The 13,235-nt window shown below is 41.4% G+C and overlaps 1 protein-coding gene across 1 annotated transcript in view; it reads left to right on the top strand.

The window, feature by feature from the left end:
- The first annotated feature begins 200 nt into the window (after nt 1-200).
- LOC138287142 (solute carrier family 23 member 1-like) overlaps nt 201-13,235 on the top strand; it is a 225,917-nt gene continuing 212,882 nt past the window's right edge. Inside the window, exons 1-3 of the mRNA XM_069227501.1 lie at nt 201-236; nt 1,161-1,328; nt 8,240-8,397. Coding sequence (XP_069083602.1) covers nt 201-236; nt 1,161-1,328; nt 8,240-8,397 — 362 coding nt within the window. The remainder of the gene's footprint in view (nt 237-1,160; nt 1,329-8,239; nt 8,398-13,235) is intronic.

Raw genomic sequence — 13,235 nt, 5'->3', positions numbered from 1 at the left:
CTGGGCACATTCAAAAGCACTTGGAGAAGATCTGAAGTGTCCAAAACAGTTATGCAGTGAAATTGTTTGAAAACCACCTATTTATGAGGTAGCAAATTGAAACAAGATTACTGTATGGAATTCAAAATAGCGAGCTCAACATCTCCGTCAGCGCGTTTCTCCTCATTTGAGGAGAAAAGCTCATGTTTGCGGCAAGAAAAATGAACCTGCAGGAAGCCGAGTGTTCACATTACTTGGTGCGGTGATACAGAGCTGGTCTGCCTGCAGTGAAAGCAGTCGAGCCGATATCTCCCCGTGGCTGCCTCAGAGGTCTCCACATTGCAGCCATCTTGAAGCAGCACCAAGCCACTCCCCCCTAAGTTAACCTTTTCATCTACAGCCTTTGTAGGTTGACTGTTTAAGTATTTAGGAGTTTATAGGGTTATTTAAACTCCACAATCATGTTCACAAATATCAACATACATATGGTATGGCATAGTCTAAGGTAGAACCTAGAGCGCTGAAGTAATTGCAGACGCCTGTAGCATAAACTTGAAGACATTGTGAATTGCCTAAGCATGTATCAATGATTCATTAGACACAATACTATCCAGTCTTTAAGGCATTAGATGTTTACTGAGCTGAGGCTAGAGGTGTGTTGTGTTACCTGTTGGTTACAAGTCATACTGACTGGAAGGATGTTTCAAACATTGATCAAGTACCCTTTGCCAGCCTACATAAAATTGGCATTGAAAGAGGTGCTTGTTTAATCTAAGCTGGAGTTTTTGTTGCTTTTTTGCATAGTGAATTTTGAGGGTTAAAATTTTACTGAAATACATAAAATGTTGGTGTAAGCTTTCTGTCCTTTATCGGTGTATGACTGTTTAGTGAACCTGTCAGCCTTCAGTGATTAGATAAATCTGCATTTAATGTGTCAGTAGAGGCAATGCCTTCAGTCTCCTATTATTATGATCTAAAGATATTCTGGATGCTTTGATTTCACCTTATTTTGACTCATTTAGAGGCTGTAACCGGCTTGTTCCCTTTGTTTCTTACAGAGGAGGGTGCTCCCGTTACAGTTATATAAATAGTGGATCTTAGAAATCCATTGATACAGATGTCTTTTCATTTCTCCAAGCTTCATCCCTCCCTAATAGAGTTTCCACTTTATTTCATTATAGATTGAGGATGGAAACCATAACTGTGTGGTTATAGAGTGCAGTGACAGTGGCAATGAGCTGGATGAAAAGGACAACAAAGGCTCACACCGAGATGCCAGCCACACCAAGATGTTATACGGAGTGACCGAAATACCACCATGGCACTTGTGCATCTTCCTTGGCGTTCAGGTGAGGCAGGAAAGGACAGCAGGATGCCAGCATGAGTCATGTACATGAGACAGCAAACCAGGGTAATATTTGCACAACAAAAATATGAATGGGTAGTGTTGGAAGATAACATGTTGTATACTCTTAAACTGCTGAGTCATTGCACTGCTTTGCATGTTCTGGGTGTTCTTATGAGTACCACCTAGACACACGTTAAATGGTTTGGATCTAGTCAGTTCTGCAATGGTTGTTATGATATTTGAATTTACAGCATGCACATATCACTCAAGTGTATCCTGGTTCAAATCTGTGGGGTTGCATTGCTTAGGGGAGCCTGGAGAAGATAGAGGACTAAAACAGCAACATTTAGAGTTTCTTCCTGAAAACGAGTAGGGAACTGGTGGAGCTAATGGGTAAGGAAAGTATGTTTAAGGCAGTGGGGGCAAGGTAGGAGAAAGTACATCTTCAGGATCTGGTGCAAAGAATATCAGGGGAGCATTCAAGTAAGAGAGAAGCAAGCCAGAGCTGTATGGATGGATTGAGGAAATTGATCCTGTTGCTGAGTTAAAGGGGGCCTAAGTTTTGAAGTGCCCTATAACTATTTTAGGCTAGTTTAAAAAAACGGCATGTTGTGTTTGTGAATGGGAAGCCAATCGAGAGTGTGCAGGTGGTTGGATACAGTGGTGCGGTGGGGAAGATTAAATTCTAGCCTGGCAGGCAAGGGCTGAACCACCAGTAGACCCTTAAAACAGCAGGAAGAGATGGCTGTATAAAGAGTAGATCTGTAATCTAAACTACTGGTAAAGAGGGCTTGCATGACTGACTAGTTTCCAAGGGCCATATGTACGAACACTTTTTTTCCCATAGACACAGAATGGGTAAAACCCTTTGATACATCTGGCCTCTAGTGTCCATTGGAAGCCATTGGAATTTTTTTATAAGCATCTTGATGATGTTGAAACAGATGGCAGAGACAGAAATGATCTGGTCAGCTATCGAAAATTGACTGTCTAAAATTATTCCCAAGTTTTACTGGATTGTGCCGCTGAGGGGCAGGGCCCAATCCTTTTGAGCACCATGATTAAGACCGGAGGGTCATGTTTTTATGAAACATGATGATCTCTGTTTTGTCGCTGTTATGTTTTAAGCAGCTGCAGCTCATCTGCTTATCAATCTTGGACATACAGAGGTCGAGGTTGGCCTGAACTTTGTTAGTGTCTTCTGAGGGAGAGGATCAACTCAGTGTCATCTGAATAAGATATTGCATTGAAAGCAAAGCATCTGCTAATGGCTGCAAGAGGGGCAGTGCAAATGTTACATAAAGTAGGGCTGAGCAAAAGGCCCCGTGAACACCGCATGTAGCCTCAGGTGAATCAGAGTGAAAAGGCGGAGGGAGATAGATTGCGATAGGTGAGATAGAAAAGACTGAAACTACTGGAGGCCAGTTAGGCAGATGCCTGATTTGTGGAGGTGCCTAAGCAGCGTGGGATTTAACACTGTACGAAATGCTGCAGAAAGGTTCAATACAACCTAGGCGGGTGTGCCTCCATGGTCAACGATGTGGCGAGTGCCATCTGTAGCATTGATAAAGGCGATTTTGGTTCTGTGGTCAAAGTGAAAGGCCAACTGTGATGGATCAAGACTATGGTGGGATTCTAGGTAGGGTACCATATGAGTTGCAAATCAAACAGTTTTGCAAGTACTTTGGAAGGAAGGGAAGTGGAGAGATGGGCTTGATATCAATTCAGACCTTAGGTCAGCCGTGGTTCCTTGAGGAGGAACAGAACCTGGGCATGTTTCTAGTACATGGGGTAGGAGGCAGAAAATAGTAAGACATTAAAGAAGGTGGTGAGAGCATTGCCTGAACGTTCTTACCGAATCGTGCAAATGTAGTGTGGGCAGATATCAATAGGCGAGTCAGAAATGATGGAAAGCATGATTCTGGTTACTTCCTCAGTGTTTGTTGTTGATGATAATGATAATGACTATAGACCTTCCAGTGTATTTCTTAGGAAATCTGCATGATTGAGTTGAATCTCCTATTGCAGGTTTGACGCGAGCGTTGTCCTCAAGAATAGATGAGGCAATGCGTAGCTAAAGGCAAGATTCAAGCCATCTTTTCAAAGTAGAAAAATAAACCTGACTCAAAAAGGGAGTTCTAGATCAGTAAATTAAAAAGAATTAAGGTTTATTACATTTTTAAAGTGCAATACAGATTACAAAAATATAGCATCTCTATAAATCCATCATAGGCATAAAAAGCAATTGCTTTAAAGGCCCTCAGCAATTCAAAATAATGAAGCAATCAGCTAAATCTATAAAATATGTCAGGATGTACAGCAGATCAATAGAGACAGAGACATCATCCCTAGTAATTCAAAAAAGCGTCTGGCTCATCCACAAAATCAGGGGCTTTTATCATACATTTTGCAATGGAATACAGAATTATATAACATCATATAGCACCACCGTCCTAGCACTATCCCCCTAAATGAATAATAATTTTCCCCTTCTGCCTAATCTGATCGAAGATGTCACAGCAAATCTGGTTACATAATGAAAAGACTAATAGATTAATGTTCTACAGTGAGCGACAATGAAGAGCCTTGAAAAGTATCTAAAAGCTTCCCTCAGAGTTCTTCAGGAACACAAAGCAACAGGGCACATTTTGCTGTGTGTGGTATCAATGAAAAATTATGAGCACAAAATAAATATGTTGAAGCAGCTATTCAAATACAAGATGGAGGTGATGACTAACTTTGGCCTAGTTTGGCACATGCCCGGAAACATAGTTTTGTACATCACAGCACTGTCAGAAAATAACTACATCAGACGTGATTAACATATTTTGTGCTGAAATGTAAGTGCTTGTGCTATGCTTGGGCTATGTCTACCAATCCTTAGTCTATAACAGACAACGTGGCTGTCTGTGGCAGGCATGCTGATTCAAGGGAGAATGTTCTAAATAAAGATCCTTTGAATAATTCGGCCAATACTGAGACTATGTCAAACCTGGCTTGTTTTCCATTGACCCACGAGTACAATTGTGCTTTTTTTCCCCCCACTGTAGTCCCTTAGCCTTCCTATGCGCTATGTTTTAAAAATTCATCTAGTGTTTCAGGCTTGCTTTAGGTGCTTATGCGTTGCTTTTAAAGTTTTCATTAAATGATGTATAGCTTTGTTTTATTATTCTGCAGTTGTTACATATAATTCTTTGTTTGCGTCAAACGTCTGCATTGATTTAGGAGTTTATGAAAACCTGCACTTGTATGATTTTTGAACATTTTGGGCCTCATTACGACCCTGGCGGTCTTGAGACCGCCAGGCTTGTGGTGGTGGTCTGACCGCCACAAAAGCAATGGTGTGACCGCTTTGGCGGTGGTCTGACTGCCACATTACGACCGTGGCGGTTGCGCCACGGTCAGACCAGCAGTTTACCTCCACAGGAGGGGCTGGCAGTGCTGGAGGTCCTAATCCACCAGGGCGGCGCAGCAAACAGCACCTCCCTGGGGATTACAGCCCCCCTCTCTGCCAGCTTTTACATGGCGGTAGCACCACCATGTGAAGGCTGGCAGAGACGTGGTGCAGGGAACCCCAGGAGGGCCCTTGCACTGCCCATGCACTGGGCATGGGCATTGCAGGAGCCCCATGGCCAGGCCCGTCACACTGTTTGTTTTGCAGACAGTGAACAGCGCGACAGGTGCTGATACCCTATGCACTGCAGCATTGCCGCCGGCTCAATTATTATCCAGCGTCAATGTTGTAGGCTGTTTGCTGCTGGGCCAGTGGGCGGAAACATCGTTTCTGCCTGCTGACCCAGCGGGAAACTCCTAATGGGGCCCGCGGAAGGTGGCCACACTGGCGGAACCTGACAGCGGGAGTTTGGCGAATGGCCTTTTCCGTCCACCAAACTCATAATGACACCCTTTGTGTATGTTTCTCCAGTGAATTTGGCACCCATGCACACCCAGTGGGCGATCTAGGGGCACACAAAGTCTGCAAATTTTGTGGGAGAGCACTACTATACTCTGAACCCGGGCTATGTGGTGATGGGCCTCCATCTATCTCAGCAGAATACTGAGCAGCTAGCATCAAGCCAATTGCAGGTTGGCCTCCCTTGCATAAGCAGGTGCACGCTGTTCTAAACCACTGGGTGAAGGAGCAGGAGGAAAACAGAAGAGCTCATAAATAGACATGAGATTTGGAGTAGAGAGCATGTTGTTAATGATGTTTGCATTGAAATTGGCTTTGTATACCAAGAGGGCCTTGTACCTTTACATATGTGGGCAATCTGGATTCTGATGTGTTAGTAAATGGCCTTAAACCAACCAGTGGAAGCCTGCACTACAATTGCATATCTTGTGCAGAGGTCTCCACCCAACTGCGGAGTCTCCACAGTCATAAAATTACTTTAAACTTGTAGTGTGTGAATTACAAAAAATCGGAAACTTACACAAAAAGGTAACCTTACTTTCACAAATCAGGCCCTTTGTTTTGGGACAGCTCTTTCTGCCCTGGAAATTATGTTTTGCCTGTTGGAGTAATGAGCCTTTTGTGATGGCAGTGGTGTTTTGCATACAGGGAAAATGTAGAAATTGATATGGCAATGTGTGATCTGGAAACTGATGATATGTAATGTTGAGGGTCTTTGCATCCTGAAGCAACGTAGTATATGTAAATACTCTGGCCTGTGTTTAGTTTATTTTGCTAGTCGCACCAACTGACTGCAGATAGGTTCCCCCCCAGAATTCCTCAAAATACATGAACAACCCAACCCAAATTCCAATACAGTCAAAATAAAATTAAGCCAGTAATTTACTTAAATGTTTCATTAATTTATGTTTAGAAAATACACTGGTGGCAATGCATTTTCTTGTTGTTACCGCATTTAACTTAGGCTAGATCCCAGTTACACTTGAAAGTGTATGTGTTACCTCTGAGGTCAGAGTGTTTCGCTTCTATGAGAACAAATAGCCCTGGATCTTTCTCAAGGCCATGCACAAACATTTTGTTCCAATACCAAAACATGCTTTTGTATCAATTCCTGTGCTGGATATTTTGTCCCCATAACAAAAGGAATCAAGAGTAATCATTTTACTAATACCAACACAAATACTGCAAATTACTCTTTAAATGTAGGCCATAACAGGGTATGATAGCGCGTCAGAGCCTTAATAAGTAAACTTACAAGGGGATGCGTTTAAGTCGGCAAACGTTTGGACCGCGTTTGGGGACTTCCCAGTACGAGATATTTTCTGGGCATCACCAATCAATAAATCAATGAACAATCAATAATGGCAATCACTAATCAATAAACCTTTAATAGGAATCAATAACTTGAACACACCATGACTTTTCAGTCATGAATAACCACCCCAATTTAGTTAAGAGTTAGGATATTTATTTCCCTATTAGTTACAATCTAATGTCTAATGTACAACTTAATCAGAACATAAACTATATTCATTCAAAATTTAGGCATATCCTTAATATGAATCAACTTAGCAGAGTCTCATTAGTACATGAATCAACAAAATAAGAACTCAGTCATTTGTCTATTTGCACAAGATATTAGTGAATGCCTTAACTAACCTCAAATTAGCATTAGCATGTTGGGCTTCATGCAAAACATTTGAGTGAACACGAATTTAGAAAACATCTATACTACGGCCTCTATCAAAATAGCAGTTGGTACCTGGAAAGAAAAGGCAAACAGACAATCACAATTGCATCGGATAGTTACCAATCCAACAGATCAGCAAACAGCGTCAGTCTTCGTCCTCAGGACATCAGTCGATTCATCATCAGCAGAGATAGGATGGGACAAAGTTTAGTAATAGCATAGCTAAGGAACATTTCACTTCCCTCAGATAGAGAAGAAGATAATATCAAGCAAAAGGTGGGCAGAGGATGGTTTGGGTGATAGGACAACTAAACTAAAGTATGGGCTTGGAGTGTCCGGACAATGGCAAATGGTAAAAGTCTTATGGCGAAAGGGAAATGGCAAAATGGAGAAATGGGGATGGAGAAAATGACAAAATGGATGGTTTCTTCTTGAGTCACACCGTTAAATCAAAACTGTCTAACTATTCCCTAATTCCTCATTGGATACAGTTTGGTGCATCATTATATCTGTCCAATAATTTGGTAAGCACCTTGCTAGAATTTTTCACAGTTCACAGTTCCAATGTCACGGATTGGTCCATGTTATTGACGTCTTCAACGGTTGGAATGTCAGGTAGAAAATGTTACACTTTGCGCTCCAGTCAGTGTCTTCATTGTCTTCTCATAGTACTGTTAACCTTGCACCTGTTATGAATTACACTGTTGCATCTAGCAAGAACATCGCCTTGAGCAATCCGGTTCTCATGAGAAAGGATTTACTACGGCTACACACATAGAGCTCTTGGAAAAGTACAGCTTCGTGTCCTTCAGGAAAAACAGCACCTTACACGTTAGAAAACACATTTCAATATGAGGTCAGGCAGCAAGGCCCAAACCCTCGATAAGCTAAAGCCCTTCGTGTTAAGTAAAGCAACTCTCAGCACATAACCCTATTTATTATGATACACTAATACAATTTCAAACATTATTGCATTAAAATCAGAATTAATAAGCCTTTTCATTAGTCTTCGTATACATTGTTAGCCACTCCCCGTGGGCACATTTCAACGCGTACATTATTTTCTACGTTAACACATTTTCTATGCAGCTTCATCACACAATATATTGCAAGTCTTTCGTATTAATATTGCTTTTAAAGGACACACTCCAACAGGTACACCTGTTGGTATGTGAGTTACAATATAGTATGTTAGTGGGGGCAAAACAGTGGATTTCCATTATCACACTAAATGCATTTTCAGGTATTCAGTACCACCTCAAGCTTTGTTCTCCACATCACGTCTTTATTTCTGATTTCTATTTCACAGCACTACCTAACTGCACTAGGTGGGAATTTGTCTGTACCGTTGATCTTGTCCAAAGAGCTGTGCCTGACGCATGACCCCCTCACTCAAAGCCACATCATCAGTACCACCTTCTTTGTCTCAGGAATCTGCACCATACTTCAAGTTGTTTTGGGGGTCAGGTAAGTGACAGAGGTAACACTTCTCAATCCTAATTCTCCAGTAACATTCAATGGTTCAACCGATAGAGCTGTGCTTCCAGACCACATATCTATTTATCTAGTCTTTTTTAACACATTTTGTTAGTTTTGAACATTCACTGCAATTCAACAATCATATATTTATGAACCACCTTCCTTTTGAATTCAGTATCTACCTTAAATAGGCATAATTGATCTTCACATGTGTTTTACATTTAGATTTGTTGTATCCTATATCAGTGCAGAGACAACAACTTATCATACTGCTTATACCGGTCTTAGCCCTTGAGTTCAGTTATCCTCCCACTAGTACATCAGACCTCTGTATTCTTGCCTTAGGCCCAGATTACTTTGAACTTCTTAGGGCATCCTTGTGCCTCACAGGCCCATTTCCCGGTGCTCATACATCAACCTCAATTATTTGCTAGCTTATCAAAGGTGGGTGCTTTCCCCTACCGACCACCCCTTTGCAATGTTCCTTCTAGAGACTGTAATTGCCAAATACAAAATGTGTATGGGATCCAAATACACCATCTCCACCTGCATTTCAAAAACCATTGTATGTCAAATCTGGTTCCTAACCTATTACCAAAAAGATTGTATTTCAGGGCATTCACACCAAGCATGCTTTAAGGTACCAACCTTTAACACCCCTTGAACCACTTATTCTGTGAAAATTAAATTCTTGTTCTCTGGTGTAATATGCCAGTTTAGTATTTTAAGTTGCACTATTCTAGATCCTGCTCCAATGGCTCCCACCCGTGGCTATTGGCAAGCTTCCATCCAATCTTCATCTTCCAGTGGTCCTATATCTTTGGTTCATATTCATCTGAGTTCAGTGAGTGGTTCTTGTATGTTGTTAACTATGGTTTTGTATATTAGGAATATTGCATGTTTGTACAATGGGCTCAACAGTGCCCGATGTTCCAAAGGAGATTCAACTTTACTTTCTTGGATGTGTAGAGTGTTTACATAGTGTCTGCTTCATGCAGAAATATTTAGAATGGGTGTCTGATAATGTATATTCTTCTTTTATTTTGTTGAAGGATTTAAGATATTACGTGCCCAAAATGTACCCTATTCTGGACATATCTATCAAATCCCATTCTCTAAAACACTCCGAAGTCCATAGTTCTCTTAGTCCAATGGAATTCCACAGTGGGGTTTCAAGAGTCATTATGCCTTCCCAATACATTCTGCCGTTCATCATCTACCAAAGCCGGGTCTGGTGGCGTAGTGGACTAATGCGTCCACTATAGGGGCATGTGTTTGACCTCATGGTCACAGGTTCAAATCCCGGCAGGTTCACTCAGCCTTTCATCCAAAATTCTGAGGTCGATAAAATGAGTACCATTGAGTTGGGTAACAATAAACATCTGTTATTCAGCGCCAAGATGCCTGCAGGTGAACGTGCGCTTTACAAATACACATGTTATGTTATGTTACCAGATTTTAGTCACTGTGGCCAAGTGCTGGGTGTCCTCCCACCATATAGCTGCTCTAAATGGCCCCTTGTACCTGTTGCCCTCCTAACCTCTATTATAGAGGGTTTATTTACGATGCTGTACACCCACTCAATGATAACAGCTAACTGTGATGCTCCGTAAAGTATCCAGATAAATGGTAATGGTATGCCCTCATTGTAAACACCTCTTTGTAGTGTTTCCATGGTTATTCAAGTAGGTCCACCATCCCATAGTAGGGAGCAAACGACCCTATCTATTTTTTTTGAATACTTATCTTGGACCATATACAGACTATTTTGGAGAGCATACGTGGAAACAATATCAATTTGAAAAGGTCAATGCTGCCCACAATTAAAAGCTGGATTTTCCTCTAGTGGTCCACGTCAGAGAAGAAGCCGTCAATGAGCACTCCCAAGTTATTATCTATTCATCAATATTTATATCCTGTCATGTCTATCCCCAGATATTTATCCAGTCTTGAGAATGGGCCCTTCTCCCTGACGGTCATCTACTAGCAAGTATGCCACAGACGGGCAAAGGCTGGAGACGTCTTTTAGGGAATGTTTGGATCGGTCCATCTTTAGACTTCTAACTAAATCCTTTAACAACACGTTTTCAACATTTCTAAAATTTTTGTGTGGAGCATATCTTTTTTCGTTTTAACGCACATGAAAAAATGTAACACACATAAAAGAGTCATACATTAGTTCACAGTTATAAGAAATTGGGTTATTGGTTGCAGAGGTTGGAAGCCCCACTCAAGCAACAACCACAATATTTGTCAGGGTGAACCACAAAAGTCAGTAAATTAACCTGTGCTTCAACCTCTCATAGCGTGGCACAAAAGCAGTCAGGTGTTGCTGTGAGGCAATGTGTTAAGTATTAATGCAGCAAACAAAGCAATAAACTGAAAACACAACACAATAAAAATTGCAAACCACTTTAGAACAATAGAATAAATGTAATAGATAAAATGATACCAGAATGACAAAGATCCAGTCAAGAGAACGGGAGATATAACATACTAATGTTTTTAGTGAAAATAGCGACAGGAAGCAGAAAGTGCCACTCGCGGTTATTTGGTTATGCTACACCAGTTAAAAGTCACAAGTTCAGGCTGACTGTGATGGATCCAGTGGCCAATACAGGTTCCTGGTTAGTCCCACTGAAGAGTTTAAGCACTAATTTCTCAAAAACACTTAAACAGAATTACACCAAATCATAAAAAGCATTCTGATTAAGGTTCTAAGTTTGTGCTAAATGTGGTGTAATTCTGTTCAGCCAATTTTTCTTTATCAAAGAACAAGCTTCCCCCTCGGGTTTAAGATGGTAAATATCACTTTTGGGACCGCCTGCTTTTTCTTGACTAGTGCTTGATGAATCAGCTTGAAACTTACCCTGAAGTGGATAAACCTTTTTTGGGAAATTTCAGTAAAGCTTCATCAAATGGCAATATTAAATGCCTTTCCTTTGGAAAGTCTGACCTAACTATAACTACACTGGGTATAATGTACATATACACGGAGTCCTGTAATCCCTGTATAAAACCCATCTCTAATTTCCTTATTAAAGGTGATTTGTGGTACTCCTAGTCCCAATAATAAAGAAACAAAATAGCAGCTCAACTGTAATACATTATTACAGTTTGTATGTATGTATTGGTATTTATGTAGCACAGATCTAGGTAGGAAGCAACTGACCACTGTACATTACCTAATGGAATGGGAGGCAATCTAGTAATTGTGTTTGTCAAGTGGGGATTACAAAAATACATAATAATATTTAACATTTTTAGACACAGGGAGCATAAGTGATCTGGTCAGACTCACTTTTGGATATGGCCCTCCCTACAGGTCACCCCCGATGTTTTGCCTTCCTCCTCCTACATTTTTCTGGATTTTTTGTTCTTGTTGACCTTAGGACTCTGCACACTTTACCACTGCTAACGTTTTTGTGTTCACTTCCCTAAACATCGTTTAATTGGCATACACTTGACTGGCATATTTGATTTACTTGTAAAACATGGTTTAATTGGCATATACATGACTAAGTCCCTTGTAGAGTGGTATACCATATAGCCAGGGCCTGTAAACTAAATGCTACCAGTGGGCCCGCAGCACTTATTGTGCCACCCACCTTAAATTGCAGCCTGAATGCAGTGTCCCACTGCCATGTCGACTTGGCATTTAAAACCCCTTACCGAGCCTTAAACTCCATTTTTATTACATATAAGTCACTTCTAAGGTAGGCCCTAGGTAGCCCATAGGGCAGAGGGCTGTATAATTAAAAGGCAGGACATGTACTTTTAAGTTTTACATGCCCTAGTACTGAAATTTGTTTTTCATAGGATAACATTGGGGATTCCTTATTATATTTAATACACTGTAATTTCTAAACCAGAGGTGGTAGATATCTCATGTTCGTACATATGAACTTGTAATGATAATCCCTCTTTAATGTTAAAGTTGAATTTATTGTTACAAATTTAAAAATGCCACTTTTAGAAAGTTGGCATTGGCCTACCCTTAGCCGTCTATGCCTATAGCCTGCCGTAGGTCACATGACTGGGTGTAGCTGACATTTAGGATTTTGTGAATTCCCTTTAGACAGTCACACACTAGTTGGATTTGCTGAGCCTGAAAGCCCCATTAACTGCCTTGATAGGGTGTGGAGCTAAGCACAGCCCCAAGTGCACCTGAACAGGCTGTGCTCTGCCACCACACAATAGGTTTAACAACCCTGTATTGTCAATGCAGCCAGCTAGGAGCCAGGACAGGTGAGGCAGAATACTCCTGGAACTTCAAAGTACCTTTCTGGAAACTTCTCCCACCTTCTTGGAGCAGGGCACAAGGGTATAAAAATAGGGCTCTCAGACCTACTTTTCAGTTCACTACTGGGCCTGCTGTAGGACTCCCAGAGGACTGCCTGCTGTTGTGACATGCTGTGCACTCTGTCACACTGCTGCTGTACCTCAAAGACTGCGTCACTGCCTGGAGCCTGCCTTGAACCCTCAGAGGCCAGCCCTGCTATTGAGCCCTATATCTTCACCTGCATCCAGGACTTTCAGAAGTGACTCCACGGGCTAGTTTTCTGGCCTCCTGTTCAGGGACATAACAGGCTCCCCCCTACCATCTTGAACCTGCACCTGGACCCAGCCTGAGTGAGTCCTCACCTCCAAGAGGTTTCCAGCTACTCCTGGACCCTTCATTGTGGTGCTAAAGGTACCCAGATGGCCATTCTCCAAAACTGAGAACTTGCTATTTCGAATCTTGAACTTTAGAAATGTATTACTCCTTTTCTACTGATTGGATTTTGATGGTTTTGAAGATGTCAAATAATTTATTGAAATGTCCT

This window comes from Pleurodeles waltl, chromosome 4_1, assembly GCF_031143425.1.
Source record: "Pleurodeles waltl isolate 20211129_DDA chromosome 4_1, aPleWal1.hap1.20221129, whole genome shotgun sequence".
Classification (NCBI taxonomy): domain Eukaryota; kingdom Metazoa; phylum Chordata; class Amphibia; order Caudata; family Salamandridae; genus Pleurodeles; species Pleurodeles waltl.
This window is presented reverse-complemented; position numbering and strand designations above follow the sequence as displayed.